This window comes from Balaenoptera acutorostrata, chromosome 19 (genome assembly GCF_949987535.1).
Source record: "Balaenoptera acutorostrata chromosome 19, mBalAcu1.1, whole genome shotgun sequence".
Taxonomy (NCBI): Eukaryota; Metazoa; Chordata; class Mammalia; order Artiodactyla; family Balaenopteridae; genus Balaenoptera; species Balaenoptera acutorostrata.
Genome location: NC_080082.1, coordinates 18,141,785 through 18,167,819, shown reverse-complemented (window position 1 = coordinate 18,167,819; position 26,035 = coordinate 18,141,785). Strand labels below are relative to the sequence as shown.

The 26,035-nt window shown below is 50.8% G+C and overlaps 2 protein-coding genes across 5 annotated transcripts in view; both read left to right on the top strand.

Annotated features, from left to right (window-relative positions):
• The window catches only part of TANGO6 (transport and golgi organization 6 homolog), a 186,650-nt gene extending 184,708 nt beyond the window's left edge, over positions 1-1,942 (top strand). Inside the window, exon 18 of the mRNA XM_007198182.3 lies at positions 1,207-1,942. Within this exon, the coding sequence (XP_007198244.2) occupies positions 1,207-1,383 (177 nt within the window). The 3' untranslated portion in view covers positions 1,384-1,942. The remainder of the gene's footprint in view (positions 1-1,206) is intronic.
• Positions 1,936-24,601, top strand: HAS3 (hyaluronan synthase 3). 4 transcript variants are annotated; one of them, XM_057534704.1, is made up of 4 exons: positions 1,936-2,058; positions 18,883-19,518; positions 22,731-22,832; positions 23,648-24,601. In XM_057534704.1, exons 2-4 carry the CDS (start codon positions 18,883-18,885, stop codon positions 24,569-24,571), a joined length of 1,662 nt encoding a protein of 553 aa, XP_057390687.1. In that variant the 5' UTR covers positions 1,936-2,058; the 3' UTR covers positions 24,572-24,601. The 4 variants fall into 4 exon arrangements, with proteins under 4 accessions (XP_057390687.1, XP_057390689.1, XP_057390686.1 ...); XM_057534706.1 differs by lacking the exon at positions 1,936-2,058 and adding an exon at positions 3,837-3,868; XM_057534703.1 differs by lacking the exon at positions 1,936-2,058 and adding an exon at positions 7,323-7,451.
• Positions 24,602-26,035: the final 1,434 nt, after the last annotated feature.

The following is a 26,035-nucleotide window of genomic DNA, read 5'->3' as shown; positions in this document are numbered from 1 at the left end:
GCACCCTCTGCATTGGAAGGCGAAGTCTTAACCACTGGACCGCCAGGGAAGTCCCTAGACTTATTTTTTTAATATGTACTTTTTTGTACTGTATTACCTTTTCAGTAAAACTAAACAAGAACACAAGCTCTGAATGTTTAAAAACTGGCTCTACCCCTTTTTTAGCAGAGTAACCTTGGGAGGTTACTTAACCCTCTAATCCTGTTTCTTCATCTGTAAAGTGGGGCTGATAACTTTCCTTTCTGTATATGACTGGCATAAAAATCAGATAATATATGGAAAATACCTAGTGCAGTACCTGACCCAAAAAATAGTAACTTTTGAGGCAAAGAGCCCTCAACCAGAAGTAACTTTGAAAGTGGCTGCAGACAAGACATGTGACCCCCTGTGACCTGGAGTCTTCAGTCCCTCGTTTGACTAAATGATCCCTAAGGCCCCTTACTCTGAGTTTCCCTGTTCTTCTGCTAGAAGAACCCATTTCTTGCTAGAAGTTCTGGCTCCCAAGCCAGGAGGACTTGGGACAAAATTAGAAGCTCCTGGGAGTAGGTGCTCTGGCACCCTCCCAATTCCATATCAGACCATCAGATCAGAGTATTGGATGTAAAAAATGGGTGTGACTGTGTCTATGGAGTCCTCTCTTGCTTCCCATTGCAGAGTTGGAGTTGAAAAAAAATTATAGTGACTGAGGGAACGACACGGACATGAAACAATGGTGGAAAATTTTTAAAGTAGTGGCAAGGAAAAGCATGATTGCTGAAGAAATAGCCTCTTGCGTTTCATAAGACAGGTGCCTGTTCTGTGGGTGTCACAGAGGGCTTTGTGGGAGCTAGAGAGGAGAGTGCTGGTAAACATGCTCTAGGAGCAGCCGCATCTGGGCAGCACTGCCTGCCTGTGGTCCTGAGGTCTGTGCCATGCCTTGGAACTGAAGGGAGGGGTCTGGGATCACTTGGGTCTGGGGCTAAAAGGGAGCAGCAGCACCAAGGCCAGTGTAGTGAGGGGTCAGGAGTGCATGAGAAGCCCAAAAGGAAGCCCACCTCAGTACAGCTGCCCCACTCGATCTCCAACCTGAGAGGGCCGTGCGTTATCTTCTTAAAGGAGCCTGTGGGTTTCCTCACAGAACTCCTCAGACAGGAGAAGGCAGTTAGGTCATTCTGAGAAATGTTGGCACAGTAGACAGATGGCCATGACTCTGTCTCTCTCATCCAGGTGCTGAGGGACGTCCTCAAGGATCTCTACCACCTGCTGAAGCACGTGGTACGTTTGGAGCCCGATGACGTGGCCAAGCTCCATGCCCAGCTGGCCCTGGAAGAGCTGGATGAGATAATGAGAAACTTCCTGTTCCCACCACAGAAGCTGGAGAAAAAGATCATGGTCCTGCCATAGACCAACCTCAAAGGACATGGAGGAGGCAGAGGGACCAAGCAGCCAGAGCAGTGCCCAAGCCTTCAAGCAGGTGGCCCCACTGCCCCTTTGGTGCTGGCAATATGGCTGCCCCTGGAGGTGGCTTTATGTCTCTGGTCATGTGTGTCTTCAGGCTGATCTTCCTAAAGCATCTATTTAGCCATCCTGCATCCAGCCTGAAGTGTGTGCCGATAAAAGACAAAAAGATTACAGATCTCATTAATCTGCACATTTTTCACTGTCCTGTAGCATTTAGAGAAGGATGTCTACCTGATGGCAGTATATTTTTAACACAACCAGTGGAATTTGATTAATTGACCATTCTCTTGCGACTTGAGTAGAAGAGGTTGGCCCACCCATGTGTCACATGTCTTGATATTCTTTCATGGTGAGATTGTCCCTCTTGTAATGAGGAGCAGCCAGAGCTTGTCATCCTTGGATGCTCAAGAGGCATTTCAGGGTACAGAGATGCAATTGTAGGTAGGGAGGGAAAGGAAATTGTTATCAAAACATGCAAAACTGGAATAAAACTATCTTGGCTGGAAAGAATAACAGGTCTGAATCTGGTCTTCTGCTTTTGAGATGGAAAGCTATGGCGCTGAGGATTTGATCTCCAGAAAAGAGAATCAAGCTGGTTGAATCTTCCAGAGAAGAAAGGTAAGTGCTGTGTTTGCCCTCCCAGGCCATTTTCTTTCACTCCCTCTGCTACTGTTAGCACAGAGTTGCCCTGATTATAGGAGAAAAGAGCCACAAACATCTCAGATGAGAGAGTTTATATCCCACCTTCAGTCTTCTGCTCCTTGAGAAAGAGGAATGCTTAGACAATGTGTTCGTACTAAATGCCTGTTGGAAAGTGCATTGTGTATTGGTGACCTGATGCCAGGTTTACTGAAGTCATTTCACACGTAGCACTCTAGACGTCTTTTTATCTATTTATATATTTTGGCTACTGAATTTTGATTGCAGCTAAAAGAGAAGACAAAGAGGACATACTGGATGATTGCTTCAGACAACCCCTCCCAGTTGTCAACACCTTGGTGAGGCTAACCCAGAGTCCTTAACCAGTCCTCAGCTCTGCAGGGCTGAATTTTATCACAGGGTTCTATCCCCACTCTCTGGTGACCAGGCCTAGCAGAACCAAAACACAATTTCCCAAAACTCTCAGGTGACTGAAGGACTGTCTACAAGCAGGCCCACTTGTCAGTTAACATCAGGCTGTTTTCTTCTGGCCAGATTACAGACGCGTCCTTAGCTTAGAACCTTTGTGATGAGCATCCCTTTAAAGAGGCCAGCTCACAGACAGCTATGGCCCCCAGGTTAGCCTAGAGAGCAGTGAACAAAGGCAGTCAGGTGTTTTCAAGGAATATTTCCGTTCAGCTAAGGTAGCTGGATTATTCCATTATCCAAATCAAGGATGTCTAGAAAATCAGGATTGGGCTTTCAAATCAGAGAAGAATCTCCTTTGGACCAGCTGGATATACACTAAAAGTTTTTATTTCTTGGCCTTCCTCTAACTAAACCTCATAAAACCCACTTAAGATAATCAGATTAGGTATGTTAGACGGTTGGTTTAACTTACTTTATTTGCATTAAATGTATTTCAGTTCTGAGGACATATCCTAATTGATCAACTTGATTAGACTGAGACACTCTCTAAACACCTAGTCTAGGGAGCGCCTCACAAAGCATTCTGGTCCCCTTATCTCCATTTATAAATTGCCTCTTAATTTGAATTATTTGGCAACTGCTTAAAAGCATCTGTTCTTTATTGATTTTGATGGATTCAGTTTCAGAGAGTGACGTTTTCTGTCCTTGTTACCAAACTCAAGGGGAGGATACCTTAATGTAACCCTTCTAAACACCAGATATGACCAAAATATTAAAAATTACCAAATTGTAAAATAATCTCCCATGTTTATGTATATAGATATATAGATATCTATATCTATATATGTCTCCATCCTTGAGAAAGAGCATGAGAATTGAGAGCTTTACGATAATAAAAACGCAAAACTTAAAAAAAAGAAAAAGGCACAGAACTCCAGGGGCAGATGGCAGGAGCAATAGTGCTGCTTTCCTGCACAGGCCCGTGAGGTGTGTCTGGCTGTGTGTAACAGCGGCGTCCTGTGCTCGCCTCCCACCTCCGCCCGTCTCGTCTCCCTCTGAGGCCACCTTCTCCTGCTGCTCCTCCGGTCTCCTCCCTGTGTCTCTGCCGCAGAAGCTCTCCTGGCCTCGCACCTCCAGTCCCCTCCACTGCATAGCGGTCTGTCCCACGCCCCCCTGTATCACTCATTGGTCTTTTACTTAACCCCCTTCCCTTCCCTGCTTCTTCCTCCTCTTCTAGGCCACCGGCACATCTCCCTTGGTCTCCAGAGGATGGCACTGTGGCAAGAGACAGGCAGGGGCCCAAAGCTGTGGCTGCAGCCAAACCCCAGGCTCTCTGCCCAAGTGTCGACTGGTTGATCAGGTTAGACTTACTGGACATTCTGGAGAGTCTCCCTCTCTGCTGTTTTGTCCTTCCTCCTTGGCACAAACTTACCCTTCTGCACACTTTCTGTTATTTAATCAAAAATCTCTTAACTTGCACTTTGCTCCTTATCATCTCTCCAAACACATACTTTTCCATATTTTCATATTCTTCTTTCTTCACCTCTCTTCTCCATTCCTTCACTTTCCTATGGCTCTGCCGACCCATCCACGTTTAAGGGCTGACCAGGGACCAGGAGGGTAGGAAAGCGAATCACAGACAACGACAACAATTTGTTGAGCACCTACTATGTGCCAGATGCTGCACCAGGTGCGGAGAACACTGCAGTGAACAAAATGCTTACCTTCAGGGGAAGCTTACGTTGTAGCAGGAGGAGACAGGCAACAAGTAAGATAAAGAATAAAGCAGGCTATCAAATGGTGATAAATGCTCTAGGGAAAAATCAAGTCGGGAAGGAGGGGTGAGGAGTGTATGGGGTGAGAGCTGTGAGTTTGGATAAGTTGTCCAGAGCAGCCCTCATTGAGAAGTTGAAGTTTGAGTAAGGATCAGAAGGAGGTGAAGGAGCGGCCATGAAGGTACTTGAGGGAAGAGCGGTCCAGGCAGAGGGAGTGGCAAGTGCCAGGGCCCGGAGGTGAGAGAGGAGGGGCAGTGCTGCTGAGCCCGGTGAGCGGGCAGGAAGTGGAGCGGAGGGGGCGCAGGGGGCGACGTGCCGAGCAATGTGGAGCCTGTGCACCGCTCGGAGTGAGGGGGCAGCTGCAGACCTGTTTCCACCTGAAGCCCCTTCAGCTTGTTTTTGGAAAGTGCTTTGAGGCCAAGATGATAAAAGCTATAAAATGGGAAATATATTGAGCCAGAAGGAGTTCACATCCAACCACAGTTTTTTCTCAGTTTGGAAACGGTGAGCCCCATCCCCTTTCACCAACCCCTTCTTTGGCAGCAGCCGTTTCCCCTCGTTGGCCCCGGAAGAAAGAGGACAGCAGACGGGTTGGTCTGGCCTCCGTCCCTGCTCTGCTCCATCCCTTTGTCTGTGAGGCTGTGAGTGAAGGGAGCCTTGCCTGCCACCTGCAGTGGAGGGATGGCCAAGACACGTGAAAGTTGATCAGTTGGTTGGGGGATGATTCACCTGACCTGTACAAAACCAGATTGGCTTCTGGAGTCTCTGCACAGAAATCCAAAAGCTCAGCTGGAATTTCGGTGGCAAGGGAGAGTCAAAACGGGAGCTGAGTTCCAGGGTGGGCTGTGGGAGGCAAGCCACCCTGCCCTGACCACGACGGGGGCGTGGGGGGTGGTCTTCTTCCACTGCCCCCTGGACAGCAGCAGGCGTGACCTCTAAGGGCTCTGCTGTGTCCTCCAGCGAGTTGTGCAGCCACAGAGCTTCTGCAGTCACACGCGGCAGCCTCCCTGCAGTGCGCGGCACCTCACTTCCACGCGCCACTCTCCTCGGAGCTGACTGGCCACTTGGGGGTTGGGGAGTTGTCTTCTTAGAACACCGGCTGCTGCACTCTTCCCTGTTGGCGGGGCTCAGGGCTGTGCTCAGCGTACCCCGTGCCTGCCAGCAGGTGTAGAGGCGGCGCAGACCTGCACCATCAGCCCTGGAAGGGGCTGCACCCACTTATTTGAAGGGTCATCCCTGTTGTCTCTCCCCAGTGTTCTTCATGCTGACTCAGGTAGGTCCGTACTCCCAGGAGGCTCAGGTATTACCTGCCCCCACCCCCATGACACTCTGCAGTCCCTGGGGGCATAGAATAGCAAGATCAGTTACTCTGTGTTTCCTTTAGTTTGGAAGGTCGTTTTTTACCCATGAACTTGTATGATACAACAACATCGTGGAACAGAGAGGCAAACTATTGTTATTCCCTTTTGGTGGAATTTGGCCCAAGTCTCCTGGGGGGCTTGAGGCAGACTCTTTTGAACATCTCTTGAATCCTATGGCGCCTCTCCCCGCAAAATTAGTATAGCAGCAAAGCCCTTTCAACTAGAGCACAGTTTGGGAAGCACTCCGGAGCTCATATACACACAGGAGCCCCGGCATGTGGGTCCCACGAAGCAGTCATTGGAACTCCGCTGACACGAGCTGAGGGATGCCGACCCTGTGCTGGCCCCCTGCCCTCAGAGTGCTGAGGAGCGGCAGAGCCCTCAGGTACAAATGCCCTGGCTGCGTGCGTGTGTGTGTGTGTGTGCATGCGCGTGCAGGTTATATGTTTTACGAATTAATAACAAATTTAAAGTATATGTAATGAAGAATTCGCACAATCTCACCTCCACTCCTACCCCAAGGTTACCACCGACCAGCAGTTGGGTGTATATCCCTCCAGATCTTTCCTTCCTTTCATCCTTTTCCCAAACGAACACGAATATACATTACTGCTTTCAAAAACAAAAATGGGATTGTCCCCATAAAGAGTGTCCCATAGATTTTTTTTTTTAGTCACATACCTTGGAGACACTCAGTACTTACAGCCCCCTCTCCCCTGTGATGTGGCGTGTCTTCCATTGTATAGATGAGCCACAGCTGCTTTAAGCATTTGCCTCTTGATGGTCAGTTGAATTATTTCTAAGTTCCAATGATTCTTCAGTGATTCTCAAGCATAACTCTTTGCATACTGAAGTGTTTCTATAGGATAAGTCCTAAGAGGTTGGAAGGCTGGATCCAGAAGATACGAACATTTTCAGTGTTCCTTCCAGCAACACGCTTGTGCCGATCTACGTTCTGCCATCCTCAGCTGACACTGCTTTAATAGCTATGCAGTGCAGGTTCAGTCACCACAGCAAAGTGTTAACACCATTTTCTAAATAATTCAGGCCCAGGAAATCTTCAGGGGATGGAGTTTTCTGTGTATCAAAACCACCGGTAGGGGCACAATACCACTTTGCAAGTATGCTCACCGGCAGCCAAAGTCCAGCTACGAGTACTCGTCCTGGAGAGAAATCCTGAGCTCCAGCAGGTGTATTCGAAAGACTAGGCTCTCAGCTCTGAGACTCCGTCCTGAGTGTTAGGGTATGCCTTCTCATGGGGTTTGAGGTGTCCCCAGGATAATGACCACGGTTCCCACACTAGACTCAGGACATCGGTTCTGACGGCCCCTTAAAGTATCAGGTTCATCCTGTAAAACCCAGGATGAATGATTGCTGTAGCTCTACATCACTGTACATCATAATCAGTTAACACTATAAAGAGCTTATTGTGCTCTTCTGTACACTTGACACACATTAATCCACTAAATCCTCACACTGGGCCCATGAGGTAGGTATTATTATTTTTATTAATTAATTAATTTATTTATTTATTTATTTTTGGCTGCGTTGGGTCTTCGTTGCTGCACGCGGGCTTTCTCTAGTTGCGTCGAGCGGGGGCTACTCTTTGTTGCAGTGAGCGGGCTTCTCATTGTGGTGGCTTCTCTTGTTGCAGAGCACGGGCTCTAGAGCGCAGGCTCAGTAGTTGTGGCGCACAGGCTTACTTGCTCTGAGGCATTGTAGGATCTTCCCGGACCAGGGCTCAAACCTGTGTTCCCTGCACTGGCAGGCGGATTCTTAACCACTGCGCCACCAGGGAAGTCCCAAGGTAGGTATTATTATTATCCCTGTTTTACAGATGGGAAAACTGAGGCACACAAGAGGCTAATTACTTGCTCCAGATTACGTAGTTAGTGAGAAGTAGCCAAACCAGTATTTGGACCCAGGCAGTCTGGCTCCCAAGGCTGAGCTTTTAGCCACCGTGCTTTACCACCCAATAGACACTATATTTCCAAGTGGTAAAAAACTGTTAATATAAGTGAGGATAAAGACAGTGGTTCCCTGCTTGTTCAGATGGACCATGTATGTCAAGATAAACCTCAGCCCCGATTCCCTCCAGATAGTGTCCACGTACATCAAAACCTAACCTCAAACACCAGAACTTGTTATAAATCTTGTTTTTGACCTTGTAGTTTGCCCAGCAGCCGGAGATGATATTTGCTAAAGCCCCCCAGCCCACCTGCTCCTGTACTTTGGCAGCTTTTGTAACTTGCTCATTGAAAGGCCTATTCTTCTTTCTGGGGGTGGCTAAGGTAGTAGACCCTTGAAGCTGCCGCGTCGTGTGTGGGAACATAGAAAATGTAGTAAGTCTTCCCATGAACTCCAGTCAGAGCCCAGAAATGTCTCCTTTGAAGGTTTGTTGTTTTTTGTTTTACCCTTTTACCTCCTGTAAGCAGGGTTTCGGTTCTCAGATTTTGGTATCTCAGAATGATAACAATGGATCGTTTTAATGCTTGTGTATGTATTTCTCACATATATACGTTGATAGCTGTATTCCATACCATTCCTTCAGAGAAAATAATGAGACTGGAATTAATGGCTGTATTTTGCGGAAGGGAAAGATAAGGCCCAGAGAGATAAGTTCTTGCAGATGGGAAGAGAAAAAGGGAGAAGCGAGTGAGTGCACTAGAGCAGAGAAACTTCTGACTTTATTTGCTAGTTCTTATAGGAACCAGTTAGCCAGCACCTAACTCCATCTCAGAGATGCAAGGGGGCTGAGGGTGAGAGTTGTTGGTATTACGAGAGGAGGGCAGTTTGCGGGGCAGCTTCGGAGCTGCAGGAGCACCCTCTCTGCTGGGGAACTAGGAAGAGCTACTGGGCATTTAAGTGGTTTATTAAATGATGTAAAATTTAATCTTCACTGTCTGCCTTAAGAGCTAAAACCTGCTCAGAACAGTGCCTGGGTGGGGCACATTCACACACCCCTTTATTAGACCGCACACCACTTTCCAAACTTCAAAACCTGTGGTGACCATGTTAATCTTAGGGAAGGGCCAACCTGAAATTAGGCTGTCTTTACTAAAAGAGTGGTGGTGCTGATGCTTCGAAGAGCTGGGCCTGGGGTGAGTCCCCCTGCCACTTTCCAAAGAAACTGTATCAGTGCTGTTGAGAGAGTGCAAAGAACAAGGCTCCAGCATCAGCCATGTGGGTGTTTCTCTGTGGCCAAGGCCAGGACCATGTGAGAGAGAGTCATGGAGACTCCATGCCCCAAAAGAGAGCAGCCCAGATCCACTACCCTAACCCATCCTCTAGGTAGGAAAAGCCCTCAGTGTGCAGACGTCCTGTCCTTTGTAAAACAAAAACTAATCCTAGTTGTTTTTGGCTACTCTCTCCTCCATGGCTTTCCCCCAGTTCTTCTGGAAAAAGCAGGCAGCACCTTTGCCAACAAAAAGATTATATCAACCCAATTCCAGGTAGATTCGGAGATCTGGGGAGTGACGTGCCCAGCTGGTCCTGTCTGCCCGCCTCTGTTTCTCCTTGGCTCTCCCTCCTAATTTCCATCTCAAATCAGCGTCTTATCTCCTTTTTCTTTTTTTTTCCTTCTGGCTTAATAGCTCATTGGTTCATTGTTAAGTTTTTAAGGTCACTTAATTCAAACAAGTGTGGCAGGCATGGTGCTGGAGGAAAATGGACAGATACTTGTACGCTCTGGCGCTCACCTCTGGGACTGGCTGTCTGTCTGCTGTCCTCCCAGTGCCAGAAATGCACTTGCAAACCCAGCTGAGGAGAATCCTCAGGATGTGTTCTCACTGCTGGATGTGTAATAGAATCTCCTAGGGAATTAAATAAAAAATTCAAGCCTGGGGCTCACCCCCAGTGATTGTGACTAAATCGATCTGGGATAGGGTCCAGGCATTAGTGTTTTTCAAAAAGCTCCCCAGGTTTTAAAAGTCTAATGTGCAGCAGCCAGACGTGAGAACCACTACATTAGCTTATCTGGTGAGAAAAGAGGAGAGAGAGAGAGAGAGAGAGAGGGAGTGGGAGGGAGAGAGAGAGAGTTTGAGTGTGTTGGGGGGGTATCCTAACAAAAAGAATCTGAGAGTGGGACATATTTTGGGGGGTCTCTCCCCACGAAGGAGCCGATGGGAACTGCCTCTACCCTCAGCTCTTCTCTAATCGCTTTTTTGGAGGATCCAGCTTCAGACCTCCTCTGTGACAGTGACTAACAGTGTCTTTAATCAAGAAAAAGGACATGAAGCAGAAGCGCCAGCACATTTAAGAACTGTGGTTGATGTTATTGTAACGAAGCCAAATGAATTTGGAACAAGGTTACCTTAAGTGGCTTTGTTCTTCTCCTGCTGATCCTGCAACTGGGGCTGTAGGCTGGGATTGCATCCCGCTCAAGTCCGGGAAAGTGAGTGTGCGCTTGTGTAATGAGCAAGTATGCGTGTGTCCGTTCTGTGTACAGTATGTTACACGCACGTGTGGGTGTGGACGTACCCACTGGTACTGGCATGGGGGTGGGTTTACAGCACCCAGAGGAGACAGCCTCTCCCCGGGCAGGAGTGCAGTGCTGTTGACATCATCATTCTTGGAAATACTTTTTTTCAGGAAAAGCATCCTTTCAGGGTACTACTAGAGCCCACATTTAGTGCACCTGCCTCCCTTCCCCAGGATCACCGCGACCCTGGACAAGGGGCTGAGTGGGGCTGACACCAGCTGGGCCGTGCCAGGCAAGCCAGTGCCCTGGCTCTGGGCTGTGTTGCCAGGAGGAGGGAAGAAGGAGTCTTTTTATAATTCACTCAGAGTTGCTGGATGAGCAGGCACAGCTCTACATACTCCCCTCTTCCCTGCAAAAATTTTCTCAAAGGAACAGTGGGAGGGATTTAAATAAAGCAAAGTACTGGAGTTTTGGCTACCACTGATCCTATATCCTGGCCCTCCCAACTTTCCTGCTTTCTCAGTAGACTGAGGTTGCCAGACTTTTTCACATGAGCCCATGTATGATATGGGCTGTATCCCACCCAGCGCTAGTTGAGAAGGAAATTCTGTGACTTTACAATTCATATCATTTTAAAATAATCTTTTTATTACAAGACTATTATGCTTATTTATAGAATGTTTGGAGAATACAGAGAAAAGGGCAAAGAGAAAAAATTCATTGTTCTACCATCCAAACAAACCTGATCTTAATATCTGGGTGAATTTCTCTCCTGCCCTTTAATTCATAGGATTCAAAAGAAAACAACGTAAATGTAGTCATTCATACATGACAATTTTTGTATCCTGCCTTTTTTACTTAGCATTGCATTATAAGCATTTTTGCCTATTCCTACATTCTCTTCCCGAACATTACATTATATTTAGTAGCTGCACAATATTCTGCCAAGAAAGTAGGTTATGGTTTAAAATCGCTTTCTGGATTTCTTTCTGCATTCACCTGGGGGAGGGAGAGGAAGGAAAGATGGCCAGGAAGAGCTTTTCCTGTTGAGGATTTCAAGAAAACATCTCCAGGTCTGGCTTGACACTTGGTTATCGTTCTGTGTGCCCTTCTAATCCTGACCTTCAAGCCAGCATAAAAGAACCTAGCCCCTTAGTAGGAGCTGGCAGCTCTGCCTCCAGCAGAGCAGAGGCCCTTTAATTTGAAATGAAAATGACTCTTCTATCCAAGGAGAGAGACTGGAGTTAAAATCTGACCATTGTAACTGCAGGACAGAAAAGTCCTTAAGCCTGCTTCTTCAAACGTAGCACCTAGAAATGGTACTGATTACAGAGTACTTGTCGGTAAGAGGGAAGAGTTATGAAAGGGTAACTTTGTTTGGTAGTAGCTGCCTTGCCGCTGTCAAGGCACACGCTTTCCACTTGGAATTATGTATGAACGAGTGTGGTAGATTAGGCTGCTTTGAGGAGGAGGCCTGTGTGGTCAGCTGGGGGGCATAACCAGCTACTCTCTGGGGGCCAATTTAAATTCACCTCCATTACCTTCAGGAGGTTTTGATTGTGGTCAGCCCAGAGGAGGTGGATGGGATGAAGCCTGGAGGGGTTGGGGGAGACCTGGTGGCTTGGCTGCCATCCCCCATTCTGCTTGGCTTCGCTAGAGGCTGTGGGCTGGATGCCAGGGTGGAGCACTAAAGCGTGAGGTCAGAGGGGGAGGGGGCAGCCTGTGGAGCTAGAACATCCCTCCACCCCTCCCCCGCCCAGTCATTCACTAGGCTACCAGCGGAGCAAAGCGACTCCTGGTTACTGGCTGGCAGGGTTGTCCCGCAGCTTCAAGCACGAGTGATGACAAGAGGGATCGAATGGCAGGCTCCTATTGGCACAAAGGTATTTGAGTATTTCATGGGTTTGGATTTGAAAATTAGTTGAAAGGTGAAGTACATGTTTGTGGTACTGTCAGCTTCAGTCATCTCAAACCCTCCAGAGCTTTGAGAATGGCCCCCTCCACCCTCCGAACTGTAGAAGTCTCTTTTCCTTGATTATTCCTCCACCTGTACTCTCACTTGTGCCCAAGATAGTTGGCACTGCCTGCCCTTACCTCCACTTCCTGAGGGCAGCACCAACAATTCTCACAGCTGCCCTTTCTCATCCCTTTTTTGTGGTTTATCTGCCTCCTAACAGGTCTCCTACCGCATTCCTAGTCCTTACCCCAAAACACCACTGGCTCAGCCATCCCCAAACAATACTTTTAACTTCTTACTACCTTGCTCTGACATCTTCAGTATTCCCTGTTACCTACTGGATAAAATCCAAACTCCTTATTCAGTCATCCAAGGCCTTCCAGAATCCACCCCTAGCTTCCTTCTTCTCTGCAGCTAGACTTTATCAGGCACTTTCTACAGAGCAGGCACCGTTGCAACTTCTTCAGTGTAAATTTCTTGTTTCATCCAGACCTCTCTTTGCTGGCCTTCAAACACACCTCACCCATTCCTCTACCTACTCTTGTTCGTAAGCTTTGTTTCCTGTCTAGAATGCTGTTGTCTCTCTACACAGTCAGCTCAAGTCCTCCATGAAACTCTGCCCAGCCCATACCAGCTCACAGAGATCTCTTTCCCGAAATCTTCAAACTCTTGCAGTTGGATTCTCTCATCAACATTTAATTATAAACTTTCTTGTACGGTGACTTAATTTTTCAAGTATATTTGTCTTCAAAATGGATAACCATCTAGATGGCAGGGACCAGCCTGAGACTTCGCAGTGCCAAAGCATCCTTCTCTGCTCAGAGCAGGTCTTCAGTGTTTGGTAAATGAATGTTGAAATGCCGCGTGAATCTTCTGCTACAGAGCTGAATAGGAGATTTACCCTCTGGAACCTGTGTAAAAGCCAATTCAGCAACCTCTGAATTCACATTTTTAAGTAATTGGGTATGGAATTAGTCCTATTTCTAAATCCCCAGTGGTAAGCAGAGATAAACGTGAGCTTTATTGTATCAGCCCCTTAAGGATTCCCCTACCCATCTCCCCCTGAAGAGATGAATGCAAATAGGACAGGGCAAAGTGGATGTTAATTACAGGCAAATCCTGCCGGGCCACAAAGGTAAAGGCTCTCCAAGCTGCCTGATAACACCAGGTTGCTGGCCCTGCAGACCAGTAAAAGAGAATTTGCTCCCCGGGGGAAGCCATTTAGGGGGCCAAGGCAATTGATATGGGCAGACTGTTTACTGTTCTCATAATACTGCATCTGGACCTGCTGTTCATTTCGGAGGTTTTAACTGACTAGTGAGGTTGTGCTGTACCAGCGCACCCCCTATAAACCTCCCTGGAACCAGCTGAGTGAGACAGGCACTAAGCCTGTGGGACAAATTTGGGGCCTTAGAAATTAACTAGGCATGAGATGATCCTGGAGCAGCCCCAGGAAACTTGCACCCAAGAAGTCATGTTGCTGTGTTGCTGAGGGCAGACGGGACCTTTCCAGACTGGCTGCTCCATTCCTTGAGCGTCTAAACAGGTCACTTGCAAGCAGCCAGTTGGTTGGATCTGACTCACACATTTGGCCTGGCCTGTGGAGTGTTTTTTAACGTTTGAATTAGTAGCTAACACTTCAATATGAGGAGATTTCACATAAAAATCTGGATTTCTGGCTTCTCAACAACAGAGCACCTGGCCACGTTGGGCCCTCCCTCTCAAAGGGACATCTCCTTTAAATGGGACCTTGGCTCCCCACCAGGCCGATGCACTCATTTTTGTTGCCGCCCAGCCCCTGGTGGTTTTCCCTGTTCTAAAATTTTGCAGATGGCAAATTTGGGTGGGAGGTAGAATCAGATAGCTCCTCTAGTCTCTGGCAACTCCAGGCTCTGTGATGCCCCTGGATGTAGAGGCGGTGGCCTAGAGCTCAAGGAGTCCGTAATGCAATTGAGACCAGGCATTTTTCATGAACACTGATCTCTGAACTTCCTGTCACCAGATGTCACATCCTGGAGGGATAGGCATGTAGAATCCATAGCATCGGCAAGCAGATGCCATTCTCTGGTTGAAGTTGGCTGCAGTTAACCTTTATTGAGCACTTACTCTCAGCCAGTCGCTTCAATCCTTGTGACAACACTGTCAAGTAGATACTCAATCCCATTTCTGGGATGAAGACACTGAGGTTAGTGCCACACGGCTAGTGGCAGAACTGACTCCAGACTCCTCCTCTTAACCAAGGGCTTCTCTCTCCACGTGTGCATTGTTTGCTCTTATTAGGGGCCATCTGAGGTTCAAAACACATTCCCATTGCGAATACTAGTTTTAAAAAGCACACAAAGAATGTTTAAACCATGTAGCATATTAGTGATGATTTTCTCAAGCAAAAGCCAGAAATGATTTGGTTTATGTAACACAAGATGCGGGTGGGTGGAATAGGTGTGCCAGGGCTCTGCTTGCCTGGGGGACTGAGGGGTGAGCTCTGTGGCCCAGAGTGAGTCAGGGTGAGCCCCTAAGACTTCTGAGAGGAGCAGCTTACAGATTGCAACTCAGGTTCTTATAAATTTGTTGCAGCTTGGAAAAAGTGATGGAAATTGTCCCAGGTGTATCTGTAAGATATGTAAATTTGTTTTTTACTAGTCGTCAATTATAATACCTCCAAGATTTTCTGAGATTTAGAAACCCAGCGTGTTCAGCTGGTTCTAAACTAACTTCCTCTGCTAAGAACTCCCCACCTCCCCCAACCCCATGCGACCTCACCTCACCCAAGTCTAGCACCAGCTTTTGGGAGCTTGGAAACCTCTGGTGATGAGATCAGTTGGGAATATAGGAGGTCATGGATGTCGGAAATAAAGGTGTAAAAAAGAGAGGAGAGTTGGTTTTGGCTTTAGGACACCGGAACTTCCAAGGTTCTTGGAAAACCATTGCAGCTTTTGAAAAAGCGTTTAAAGTCATCAGCGCCCCACTGCGGGATTCAAAGTTAAGCTTGTCACAATTTCACAATTGTTAACACCTTTGACCAGTCTTTTTGTATTTAACAAGTATTCTCTTCTGCGCCTTTTTTTTTTTTTTTTTTGCCGGCAGGAGGGTTCTGGGGTCTGGGCTTTAGGGAGTACCCTATACAGCGCACAGTCCCTTCGCGTGCAGCAGTCGAGGGATTTCTACCCGCTCGCCTGCTTTGCAGAGGAGGGGCAACTGAGAGTCACAATTTTAGAAGCCCTTATGGGTTATACTGAAGTTAACTACGCTTCAGGTTCTAGGTTGAGCACAATGACCACCTCCCCCTGGGCAGTTAGTTGGTCCCGGAACGAGCTTGGAGGAGCTCGGCTTTCGGCGCCGGTTGGGGAACCCAGTTTCGGAGGGTGCGGAGACTCTTGAGTCTTTGCGAACTGGAGTAGCCGCGTGCACTCGGGACCCTGCGTCCCACCGCCCGCTGGCCGCGTGGGGCTACCTCCGGCCGAGCCGGGAAGGAGGTGCTACCTCGCGGCCCTCGGGGGAGCCCTCCCACTCTCCCCAACTTTCCCGGCCCCAGGGCCGGAGGAGGGCGCCTCTCCCGGCGGGGACGCGCTCGGTACTTAAAGGCGGCTCGGCGGGGCCGAAGCTCTTCAGTCGGAGCGCGCGGTGGCGGCGGCGCACGGTGGAGCGAGGCGCGGCGGCGAGGAGCGGGAGGAGGGGCATGGAGCCGCCGCGGGCCTGCTGAGCACCGGAGCGCGGGCAGCTGGCGGCACGGTGAGCGCAGGCCCGGCCGGCCGGCCGGCTGCCTCGGAGGGGCGGGTTGCGCGGGGTACCCGGGCGCGCCGGGCTCCAGGGGTGCCTCTTGCTGAGCCCCGCGGACCCCGCCGGCTCCCAGGGCCGTGCGGGCGCGGCGTCCAGCGCCAGCAGGCGGGCTGAGGGCTGCGGCATCTCCAAGCTTCCCGGCTCCCGTTCCTGCAGCCCCCTCCCCGCTGACCCCTCCTCCCTTTCTTCCTCCATCCTCCTTCTCCAGCCTCTCCTCCCTTCCTCCCTTGTGGCTCCTGTTTTGTGAATGGATTGGGAGGCGGGCGACGGTGAGGGGCACGAGGCTGGCTGGAGTCTCTCCCTGCCCCAGGCCCGCCCAGGGGTTCGCACCTGTCCAGGCACCGAGATGCTCGGCGCCCGGGTTTCTGCGGGTCAGCCGGGCCACGGCCGCACGTACCCGCGGCCTGGGCTCCCCTTCCCTTGCGGGGTCGGAGGGGCCGGGAGGGCGGCCGGGCGCAAAGGAAAGAGCCCCTACCCCGCGCGCAAGTTTCCACCCCGACGCGTGTGGGCCCCGCAGCAGGGCGCACCTGTCAGCTGGAGAGGCTGCAGACTGGGCAGCCCCGCAAAGTGTTGGGAGTAGACTGGCGGCGTGCATCCTTGTCTGGGGTTTTTTTCTTTCCCTCATTTCTGGGGTGGGGGGAGGGCTTAGGGAGCGCCCCCAACCTCTTGCCCTTGAAGCCGGGTGCGCGTTAGCCTACCGGGGCCGAGCTCTCGTGGATCCCTTCCGAGCGAAGGGTATGGGGGGCAAGAGGCTCCCTCCGCCGGCTTGGGGGTGACACGGCCCCCTGTCTGGGCAGGGCCACCTGAGGCAGAGCCCCGCACCAGCGCCTGATTGCACGTGGGGTCTCCAGCTGCGGCGGGACCTTCTTGGGTCCTGTGTGGCGTAGGGGTGCCGAGGTAATGTCTCCACTTCCTGAGCAGGGGAGGACGGTGTCCCGCCTGGGAAAGGAGGGGGCCGGCGACACCGGGGACGCCGTCTTTGTCTGCAGGCACACTTTGCCAAGGTAGCTGGGGCCCCCGAGGAAATGAGTGAGGCCTGGGTCGACTGATTCCTTGGGTTTTCCGTTCCTTCCAGGCTGGGTCTTGGGAAACCCGCACGTGGGTGTGGCCGGCACCGCCTTCGCCAGAAGGCGAGGCTCTGGCGTGGGCGAGAAGCCTGGCCAGTGCCTTCCCGGCTGCGTTAACCTGGTGGGCACCGCCTCCGGCACTGCACCGAGGTGGGGCGCCAGCGCCCGGCAGGTCGCTGGGTTGGCCTCGGCGCCCCCTGCCCTTTCCCAGAGCGCAGGCGGGCAGTAGTGCCCGCAGCGCCCCCATGGCATGTGAGCTCTAGAGGGGGGCGGGGGCGTTCCTGGGCGGTGGATGCAGGGCCTAGGGATCCCTGGGCCGCAAGCGCGTGCGACGGCCGCGGGCTGGGGGGGCGGGGGAGAGAAGGAAGGACGGGAGTCCTGCAGAGGAAGTACGCGGCAGGCTCCCCGGGACGGCGGGGCAGAGCGCCCGGAGGCCGCGCTTCCCGGAGAGGCGAGGCTGCCAACAGCACTTTCCGGACCGAAGCTGCTGGAATGCTGAGGCCTGAGTCTCCGGCTGATTGAGGCACTAACTGCGTGTTCCTCACCCCTCCTATGTGAGACGTGGCAGGGGAACAGACCCCCGGCAAGAAAGTGTGTTTGTGTTGAGGTGGGGGTCAGGAGTTGGGTTTAGTGAGACTTAGACTTCGAGCAAGCTTGGAAGTGAGACCTCATTGTCTGCAAAGGGTGGGTGGTGGTGGTGGTGGAGGAAACAGGATTCTCCAGATCAAGCAGGTGGCAAGGAGGGGAGATGGGGAGAAGGCCTCAGAATGGAGGGCAGGGAGCTGGCCTCATCAGCCTTCTCCCATCCCCATCCACCTCCCCACTTGGGTAGTCTTTCAGGGCTACTAATCAGTAAAATGATTTACCTGAGACCTATGGAGCAAGAAACCATTGGAACCCCTCCTGGGGGGGATGCTAAGTCCCAGAGAATTTGGGCAAGGTCAGGCAGCCAGGAGGTAGTAGAGCTGTGTCTCAAGCACAAGACTTCTGGTTCCGAGTGCTAGGCTCTTTTCATTAAAAAAGCTATTTCCAATTGGGCAGATGCTAGGAGCCCTGACTTAGTTGCAAACAAAACCTGGCAGCATTTTCAGGAGTGGCAGGGCAGGGGGACGTGGACAGAGATTCCATGTGGGCGCTAGGACCAAGTAGATGGGGCTTCCCAGGCAGCCACCCCTCCCAGGCTGCTGCAGTGGTGGCTGCAGTTCCCTCTGGTGCCCCAGTGCTGGGCTTCCAGGAGGGCCGTCCACACCCCAGCGCTCATTTCCTCTTCTTTACCTTGTCTGCTTTTCCTGATTGCTTTCCCTTTCTTTCCTGCCTCTCAAATAAATGAGAAAAAGGTGAGAAAGCAGAGAACATAGGGAAACTTTCTCTTACCGATTTAGCTGTTTTGAGAAGGGGAAGCTGTTTCCTTCTTTTTTTCCCCTGGCATCTCTGTTTCCTATCTTTTCTTTCCCCACTTTCTTCATGGGCCTCATCGGTGTAATCCCCTAGTGGGTATAGGCCAGGTAGAGCCTGCCTACCTGCCCCTGCCCCCCCCCTCCCTCTTCCTGGCCCCTCAGGTGCTCAGAGCTTCCTCTGGCCTCAGGCTAACCCCTACTGAAGCTTGCCTATGAGAGCTTTGGGTCAGGCAGATCCCAGTTCTGCCACCAGCTAGGTATCACACAGCTCTCTCTGGCTTTGGTTTGTCTAACAATAATAAATGCTACTTTAAGTGCTTTACATATGTAACCCATTTAATCCTCAAAGATGCTAGGAAGTTAGTGCTGCAACCCACATTTTACAGATGAATTAACTAAGGGGTAGAACACAGTCACACAGATAGTGTCAGAGCTGGGATTTGAACCCCAGTAGTCTGGCTTCTGAGTCTACAGTCTTAGTCATGCTCAATAAATGGTCATTGTTTTTATTAGTGGGTCATTTTCCCGGTTCTGGGCCAGGCCCAGAGAAAATGCCCCCACTGCCATTGACCAGGGATGCTGCCTCCGCCTGACACACATCTCCCACCTTCTCCCACCAGATGCCGGTGCAGTTGACAACAGCCTTGCGTGTGGTGGGCACCAGCCTGTTTGCCCTGGCAGTGCTGGGTGGCATCCTGGCAGCTTATGTGACAGGCTACCAGTTCATCCACACAGAAAAACACTACCTGTCCTTCGGGCTGTACGGTGCCATCCTGGGTCTGCACCTGCTCATCCAGAGCCTGTTTGCCTTCCTGGAGCACCGGCACATGCGGCGGGCAGGCCGGCCACTGAAGCTGCCCTCCCCGCTGCGGCGCTCTGTGGCGCTCTGCATCGCTGCATACCAGGAGGACCCCGACTACTTGCGCAAGTGCCTGCGCTCAGCCCAGCGCATCGCCTTCCCCGACCTCAAGGTGGTCATGGTGGTGGATGGCAATCGCCAGGAGGATGCCTACATGCTGGACATCTTCCATGAGGTGCTAGGTGGCACCGAGCAAGCCGGCTTCTTTGTGTGGCGCAGCAACTTCCATGAGGCGGGTGAGGGCGAGACGGAGGCCAGCCTTCAGGAGGGCATGGACCGCGTGCGCAACGTGGTGCGGGCCAGCACCTTCTCGTGCATCATGCAGAAGTGGGGAGGCAAGCGAGAGGTCATGTACACGGCCTTCAAGGCCCTTGGTGATTCAGTGGACTACATCCAGGTAAGCGTGCCTCCCTAGGTGTGTGTGGACATGTGGATGTGTCCAGCCAGGCAGGCATACTCTCCTGGGGACTTTTAGGTCCAGTCTAGGTCCTTTGTGTTGTGCACATTCCTCCTCTGCACTTAAGAAGACAGTAGGCACCATGGTTCTCAACAGCAGTCCTAGGGTCAAAAAGACCTGGGAGGGCATCCTGGTTCTGCTGTTACTTAGCTCTGTGACTCTGGGCAGGTCTATGGATTGGTATCCCAGTAATAGCAAATAAGTGTAAAGTGTATAGCATTTACTTTATACCAGACACTGTTGTAGGCACTTCATACATTTTAGTTCTTTTAATCCTCATAATACTCCTAGGAGATAGGTACTATTATTATTTCCACTTACAGAAACTGAGCCTGAAGCACAGAGAGGCTAAGTAACTTGCCTAATGTCACATGGCAGTAAGGTGCAGAGCCAGGATTTGAGCCCCGGCAGTCTGTCCTTGTCCTCTGTGCAATACTGCCTCGATATTGGCAACATGGGGATGAGCCTCTTCATAAAGTGTGGGGAAGAGCAAAAAAAAAAAAGCATGCTCCAAAGCACTCAAATAGTTTTAGTTATGGGCTTAAAAGTCCAACTCTTTCCGGTGTCAAGTTCTTATCTGTGAGGTGGAGGGACACATGCGAATCATCCCCCAGCCCGATTCTGCAGCCATCTTGGCAGGGCCAGGACCCTGAACAGACCCTGCCTAGCTTCCAGCCAAACCAGGCATTGACACCAGCCTGGAAATTTTATTATGTTGACAAGGTTAACATTGCTCCAATTTTCTTTTTCTTTTTTTAACTAATTTTATTTTTGGCTGTGTTGGGTCTTCATTGTGGTGCACGGGCTTCTCATTGTGGTGGCTTCTCTTGTTGAGGAGCGTGGGCTCTAGGTGCGTGGCTTCAGTTATTGTGGCACTCAGGCTCAGTAGTTGTGGCTCGCGGGCTCTAGAGCGCAGGCTCAGTAGTTGTGGCGCACGGGCTTAGTTGCTCCGCGGCATGTGGGATCTTCCCGGACCAGGCTCGAACCCATGTCCCCTGCATTGGCAGGTAGACTCTTAACCACTGCACCACCAGGGAAGTCCCCTGCTCCAATTTTCAAATAACAGAAGCTAGAGAAAACTGATGAAAGGTCATGCATTTCAGTACCAAGTAGAAACTGACACCCAGGACCCCAGATTTCTGGTCCAGCATCCACTGTCCACTCCTCTGTTCCTGCCCTTCTCTATCGCTTGAATGGATAGCGGCTGCTGCAGTAGCCCACCTACGTGCCAGCAGTCTTGCTGACAGCATGTTGCGTACTCCAATATTCAAATTTTCTATACTGTACCCACCTAAAATTAGCTTGCCACAGATTTTTTGTTTTTGGCTGTTTAGAAAGTTGCAGTGAGAGTTGGCATATTTGTCTTTTTCTGTCTTCCTAGGCCCAAGGACCTTCTCAGCCTTGGAGAGGGAGGGATGTGAGACAGTTCTTGATTCTGCAGTTCACCTAGGGTCAAGGGGCCTCTGAGACTTGCCTGGGGACTCAGAAGATTTAGAAAAAGCCCTTGAGCCGTGGCACGTGCTCAAGCCGTCGTGACTCTGTCATCTACTCCCTTGAAGCACAGGATCCCCCCAAACCTGCTCTACCACACCTCCTCCTTTCCTCTGTGCTCTGGTGGATCAGCAGATAGGCTCATGCACCTGAGCCAGCCTTTCTCTTGACGGCTCTGGGCTCACTGCCTGGGGCAGCCCTGGGCGCCAGTCATTGAACACTCTGGGTTTCTGCCTGTCTTCATGAGCCCTGCTGAAGGTGTCTTTCTCTCTTCGGGAGATAACCCTGCTCCAGCCAGTGGGGAAACTCAGGCAGCCAAGAGCTCTATCTTTCCTAACCTTGCTCAGCTGGAAAGACCTCCCTGGGGTGAGGGAAGCCAAGCAGCGTGAGGAATGAGATAGGGTCATGGCAGGAAGTAGTCTTGAGACCAGCAGCCCTGGGAAGCTTGGCCTATAAGCTGAGGGGGCTCTGGGAGTCTGGCCTGAGGCTCCCTGGGGCCTTCCCAGTCTGCGCCAGGACTGTAAGGATGTGTCATTGTGCAGGTAGGAGGGAGTGGCTGTGATGACTCTGCCTGGTTCCCCTCTGCCTTCTGCTGCTTGTCTATGGCCACTGAGTCTTCCAGCGTGGAGAGAGAAAGCATAGGGTTGGAGTGTAGAGGGCAGCCCCCTTCCTGAAGGCTAATGGGCTCTCAGCAACTTTAGTAAAAGGATTTTAGGCTTTTGCAGAACAGGGTTTGGGCTTATCTGTGGATACTGTTCTTTGCTCTGTCAGGGGTCAGGAAACCAATTCCTCTACTCAGTGGTTATCTGGGCTTTCTGTATCATCTAAATTTTCTAGAAAACAGAGGAGTCAGCCACCAGGGTACGTGTTCGTAGCCCAGGTTCAACTAATAACAACAACAGGCCACCTGTTAGAAATAAACCAGGAGTCTCCCTAGGAAAGGCAGGCAGGTGGGCAGGGTTTGATCCAGGTCCTGACTGGAGGTAGCTGGTGCCAGCTTCCAGGCCCATCCAGAGTAGAACCTACGTGAGAGCAGCCCTGGGCCATGCTGTGCTCTGATCTGGGGGACTTGGCCAACAGAACACAGAAGGCCTGGCAGCCTCATTAGAGGTCCTGTGACTGGGCTAAATACACCCTCCACTTAGGCTGGTTGTCTAAGAGGCCAGAGGCTGAAAACAGGGAAGACCCTGTTCTTAATAATCCTATGAGCAAGCTTTGGGCAGTAGCCTCTGGCAGGAGCCATTTCTTGGCCTTCTGAGAAATGTCTGCTGGCCCTGGTCTAGCCACAATGCTTGTCATCTGATTTCAATGACTTTTTGAAGAAAAAATATTATTTTGAAGAGAAATAATATTTTGAGAAATATTTTAAGACCACTTCTGAGGAGCCTGGCTCTGTAAGGGGCTAAAGATTTGTCCAGTGCTAAGCATTTCTCCCTTTCTGGGCCCAGCACTGGAAGTCTCCCGGAGATCTCTCTCTCGGTCTAGTGGCTATCAAGCCTGGTACCTGAACTCGTTTTCTTACTTTCCTTTGTTATTCATTTCACCCCTTCTATTTGGCATAGATTTCTCTGCTAGTGGCTTGAAGTGTATCATGTGAAAGGGGTGTGTGTGTGTGTGTGTACCTGAGGTCAAAATGGACTGACAGTGCATTCCCTCTGCAGGTGTGTGACTCTGACACTGTGCTGGATCCAGCCTGCACCATTGAAATGCTTCGAGTCCTGGAGGAGGACCCCCAAGTAGGAGGAGTCGGGGGAGATGTCCAAGTAAGAAGTAACCAAGGATTACTGGGGGAGGGGGGGGTCTGGATTCTTTCTGCTTCTTAATCTAATTGGATATGCTTGGGAAATGGGCATCTTGACTTCCTAGTGTTTTGGAGGGGTGTTTCCTCTTTGACAGTTTTCAATGGTATCAAAGGGCTCACCTGCTACCCAACTCCTTTCCTGTTCTTTTAAGTGGGGAGAAATCACTTAACAGGTATATAGAGAGCCTATGCTGCTGGGAGGGGCACAGTGTTCTGAGGCCATCCATCCTGGAGGGGGCTTCCATTTTGGCCAATGGTGCAGCAAGCAACTCCGAAGTTAGACCCCTGAGAAACCCTTGCTCTTAGGGACGTTGCACTGAAGAGCTCTGGGCAGTATGGTACAAATAAAGGGTCAGATCTTCTTCCAAGGGTACTGCTGGCAACATACCATGTCTTCCCAAGCTTTCCAACTGCAGAAAGGGTCAGGATGGGTGGCTGGGGTGTCTGCTTCTTTCTCAAGCCTTTCTCTTGGCCATGACCACAGGCTGCCTCCTGAGATTGAAGGTGGCTTTGACTGCTAGAGCAACTTCATTGGGACAGTTGGTGCAGATGACACAGAGGAGAGGTGGGGCTGGTGCTGGGGAGAGTGACTGGGTGTGGTCGCCTCCTCTGAGCCTCTGGTTTCCCAGCTCTGGCTGGGCGAGGACTCAACGGCCAGGAACTGGAGCAATGGGCTCCAGAACTTGGGGTGTAGGGAGGCCTCGTGGTCTCTGGTGTCTGTCTCCTGGGGCTCAGGACCTCAGGCAAGGAGGCCCAGCATCTCTGGTTCCCTTGCAGATCCTCAACAAATACGATTCATGGATCTCCTTCCTGAGCAGTGTGCGGTACTGGATGGCCTTCAACGTGGAGCGGGCTTGCCAGTCCTACTTTGGCTGTGTGCAGTGCATTAGCGGGCCCTTGGGCATGTACCGTAACAGCCTCCTTCAGCAATTCTTGGAGGACTGGTACCATCAGAAGTTCCTAGGCAGCAAGTGCAGCTTTGGGGATGACCGGCACCTCACCAACCGAGTCCTGAGTCTCGGCTACAGGACTAAGTATACAGCTCGCTCTAAATGCCTCACAGAGACCCCCACCAAGTACCTCCGGTGGCTTAACCAGCAGACCCGCTGGAGCAAGTCTTACTTCCGCGAGTGGCTCTACAACTCTCTGTGGTTCCACAAGCACCACCTCTGGATGACCTACGAATCAGTGGTCACGGGTTTCTTCCCCTTCTTCCTTATCGCCACGGTCATACAGCTTTTCTACCGTGGCCGCATCTGGAACATTCTTCTCTTCCTGCTGACAGTGCAGCTGGTGGGCATTATCAAGGCTACATACGCCTGCTTCCTTCGGGGCAACGCAGAGATGATCTTCATGTCACTCTACTCCCTTCTCTATATGTCCAGCCTCCTGCCAGCCAAGATCTTTGCCATTGCTACCATCAACAAGTCTGGCTGGGGTACCTCTGGTCGAAAAACCATTGTGGTGAACTTCATTGGCCTCATCCCTGTGTCCATCTGGGTGGCAGTCCTCCTTGGGGGGCTGGCCTACACAGCTTACTGCCAGGATCTGTTCAGTGAGACGGAGCTAGCCTTCCTTGTCTCTGGGGCCATTCTGTACGGCTGCTACTGGGTGGCCCTCCTCATGTTGTATCTGGCCATCATTGCCCGGCGATGCGGGAAGAAGCCAGAGCAGTATAGCTTAGCTTTTGCTGAGGTCTGACGTAGCCCTCAAGCAGAGCGGGAAAAGTGCAATGGGTAAGGGAGGGAAGGGGAATGGAGAAGATGGGGTGGGAGGGAGGAGGGAGTGCTGTTTTAGTTTTTTAATGGTCCAAAGGACAAATGTGAAGTACAAAGAATGGTGACTGTAGTACGGCCTGGGCCAGCTCTGCTTAGAGGCAAGTCCAGCTCAGGGTGATGGAGGAGGCATGTATGTTTTCAGGCCGCCTGTCTGCTTGCCTCTGTGCACACGGTGGCCTCTGGGCAAGATTCCACTTCCTCCCCTGAGATCCAGAGGGAACTCAGAAGTGTGCTAAACCAAACAATAAGTTCCATTCAGTGGCAGCTTCTGATGGGTGAGTAAGCAAGGAGGGCCTGTGGGAAGCGGTTCTCTTAGCCCACCTGAACAAAATCAGAGGTGGTGGGAGAATTTGAGAGATCTGGGCCAGCTAGTAACATGTCCCCGCCTCGATCTAGTTATCAATGCAATAAGATTGTGCCTGAAATACAAGGCCCAGAAGCCTGATCTTTGGGCGTCAGAAAACAGGGTCCAGGAATGGTGCTTTCTTATGTGAAGTACTGCATTCCACATCTCAACATCCCAAGGATGAGCCAAACTAGCAGGGAGTTAGCTCTGGACTGCTTTTAAGTGTGAAGTGTGTGTGTCTATATATATGTTAAAAAGGAAAGTTTGCCAGGAGGAACAAACGGTGGTGGTGGTGCTAAAGGCCATAGCTCAAGGCTCTATGGAGGCCTTGAGCTGAATGTATTCTACCTGGAAATTGCCCAGATATCTAGATTGTCTTGTCTGTGATCTCTGCTGAGGAGGTAAAATGTTTTCATCATCTACCAGGAAAATTAAACCCCAACATGCTCAGAAAGGAAGTGAGGGCTTGGGTATTTCAACCTGTACACTCCTGAATTCCACTCTCAAATTCAGCTCCGACTGAGTCTAAGACAGCCTCCTCACTTCGCTTCGCTTCACTTCACAGTGATAGTCACCTATTCCACCCTCCTCCTCATCGGGTAAGTTTTTCAAGGTGGCGAGTGACACAGAGCCTGGACTCTTCACGGGCCCCTCTGCAATAGGCAAGCCTGCCCTCAGCACGTGGGGAAAAACTATGAGGAGCCTCTGACCACACTGGCTACAGTCTTGGAACTACCTGGACAGATTCCTTGGCAGCCGAGCAGTACCCATGACGTTCAGGCTACGGTTGCTGACAATCACCTCTAATGGAAAGCTTTTCAGTGTTCCCTAAGGGAACCCTCAATCCAAGCTGGTCATCGTTGAGACTGTCCATTCTCTTCAGTGGCTTCTCCAGGGAACTCTTACAGCCAAGTTGTGGATAGTCACTACTGCATTTGCTTGCTTCTGTCCAGAAACCAAACTAGGAGATGGAATTGGTATCTAAATCCTAAGGTTCTTCTCTTCTCTCACGCCTCTCGACGCTGTTTGATTTCCCTCTTT

Coding starts and splice junctions, on each gene's coding strand:
- HAS3 (XM_057534704.1), top strand. CDS start 18,883: ATGCCGGTGCAGTTGACAACAGCCTTGCGTGTGGTGGGCACCAGCCTG. Junction 19,519..22,730: donor ATTCAGTGGACTACATCCAG/GTAAGCGTGCCT, acceptor TTCCCTCTGCAG/GTGTGTGACTCTGACACTGT. Junction 22,833..23,647: donor GAGTCGGGGGAGATGTCCAA/GTAAGAAGTAAC, acceptor GTTCCCTTGCAG/ATCCTCAACAAATACGATTC.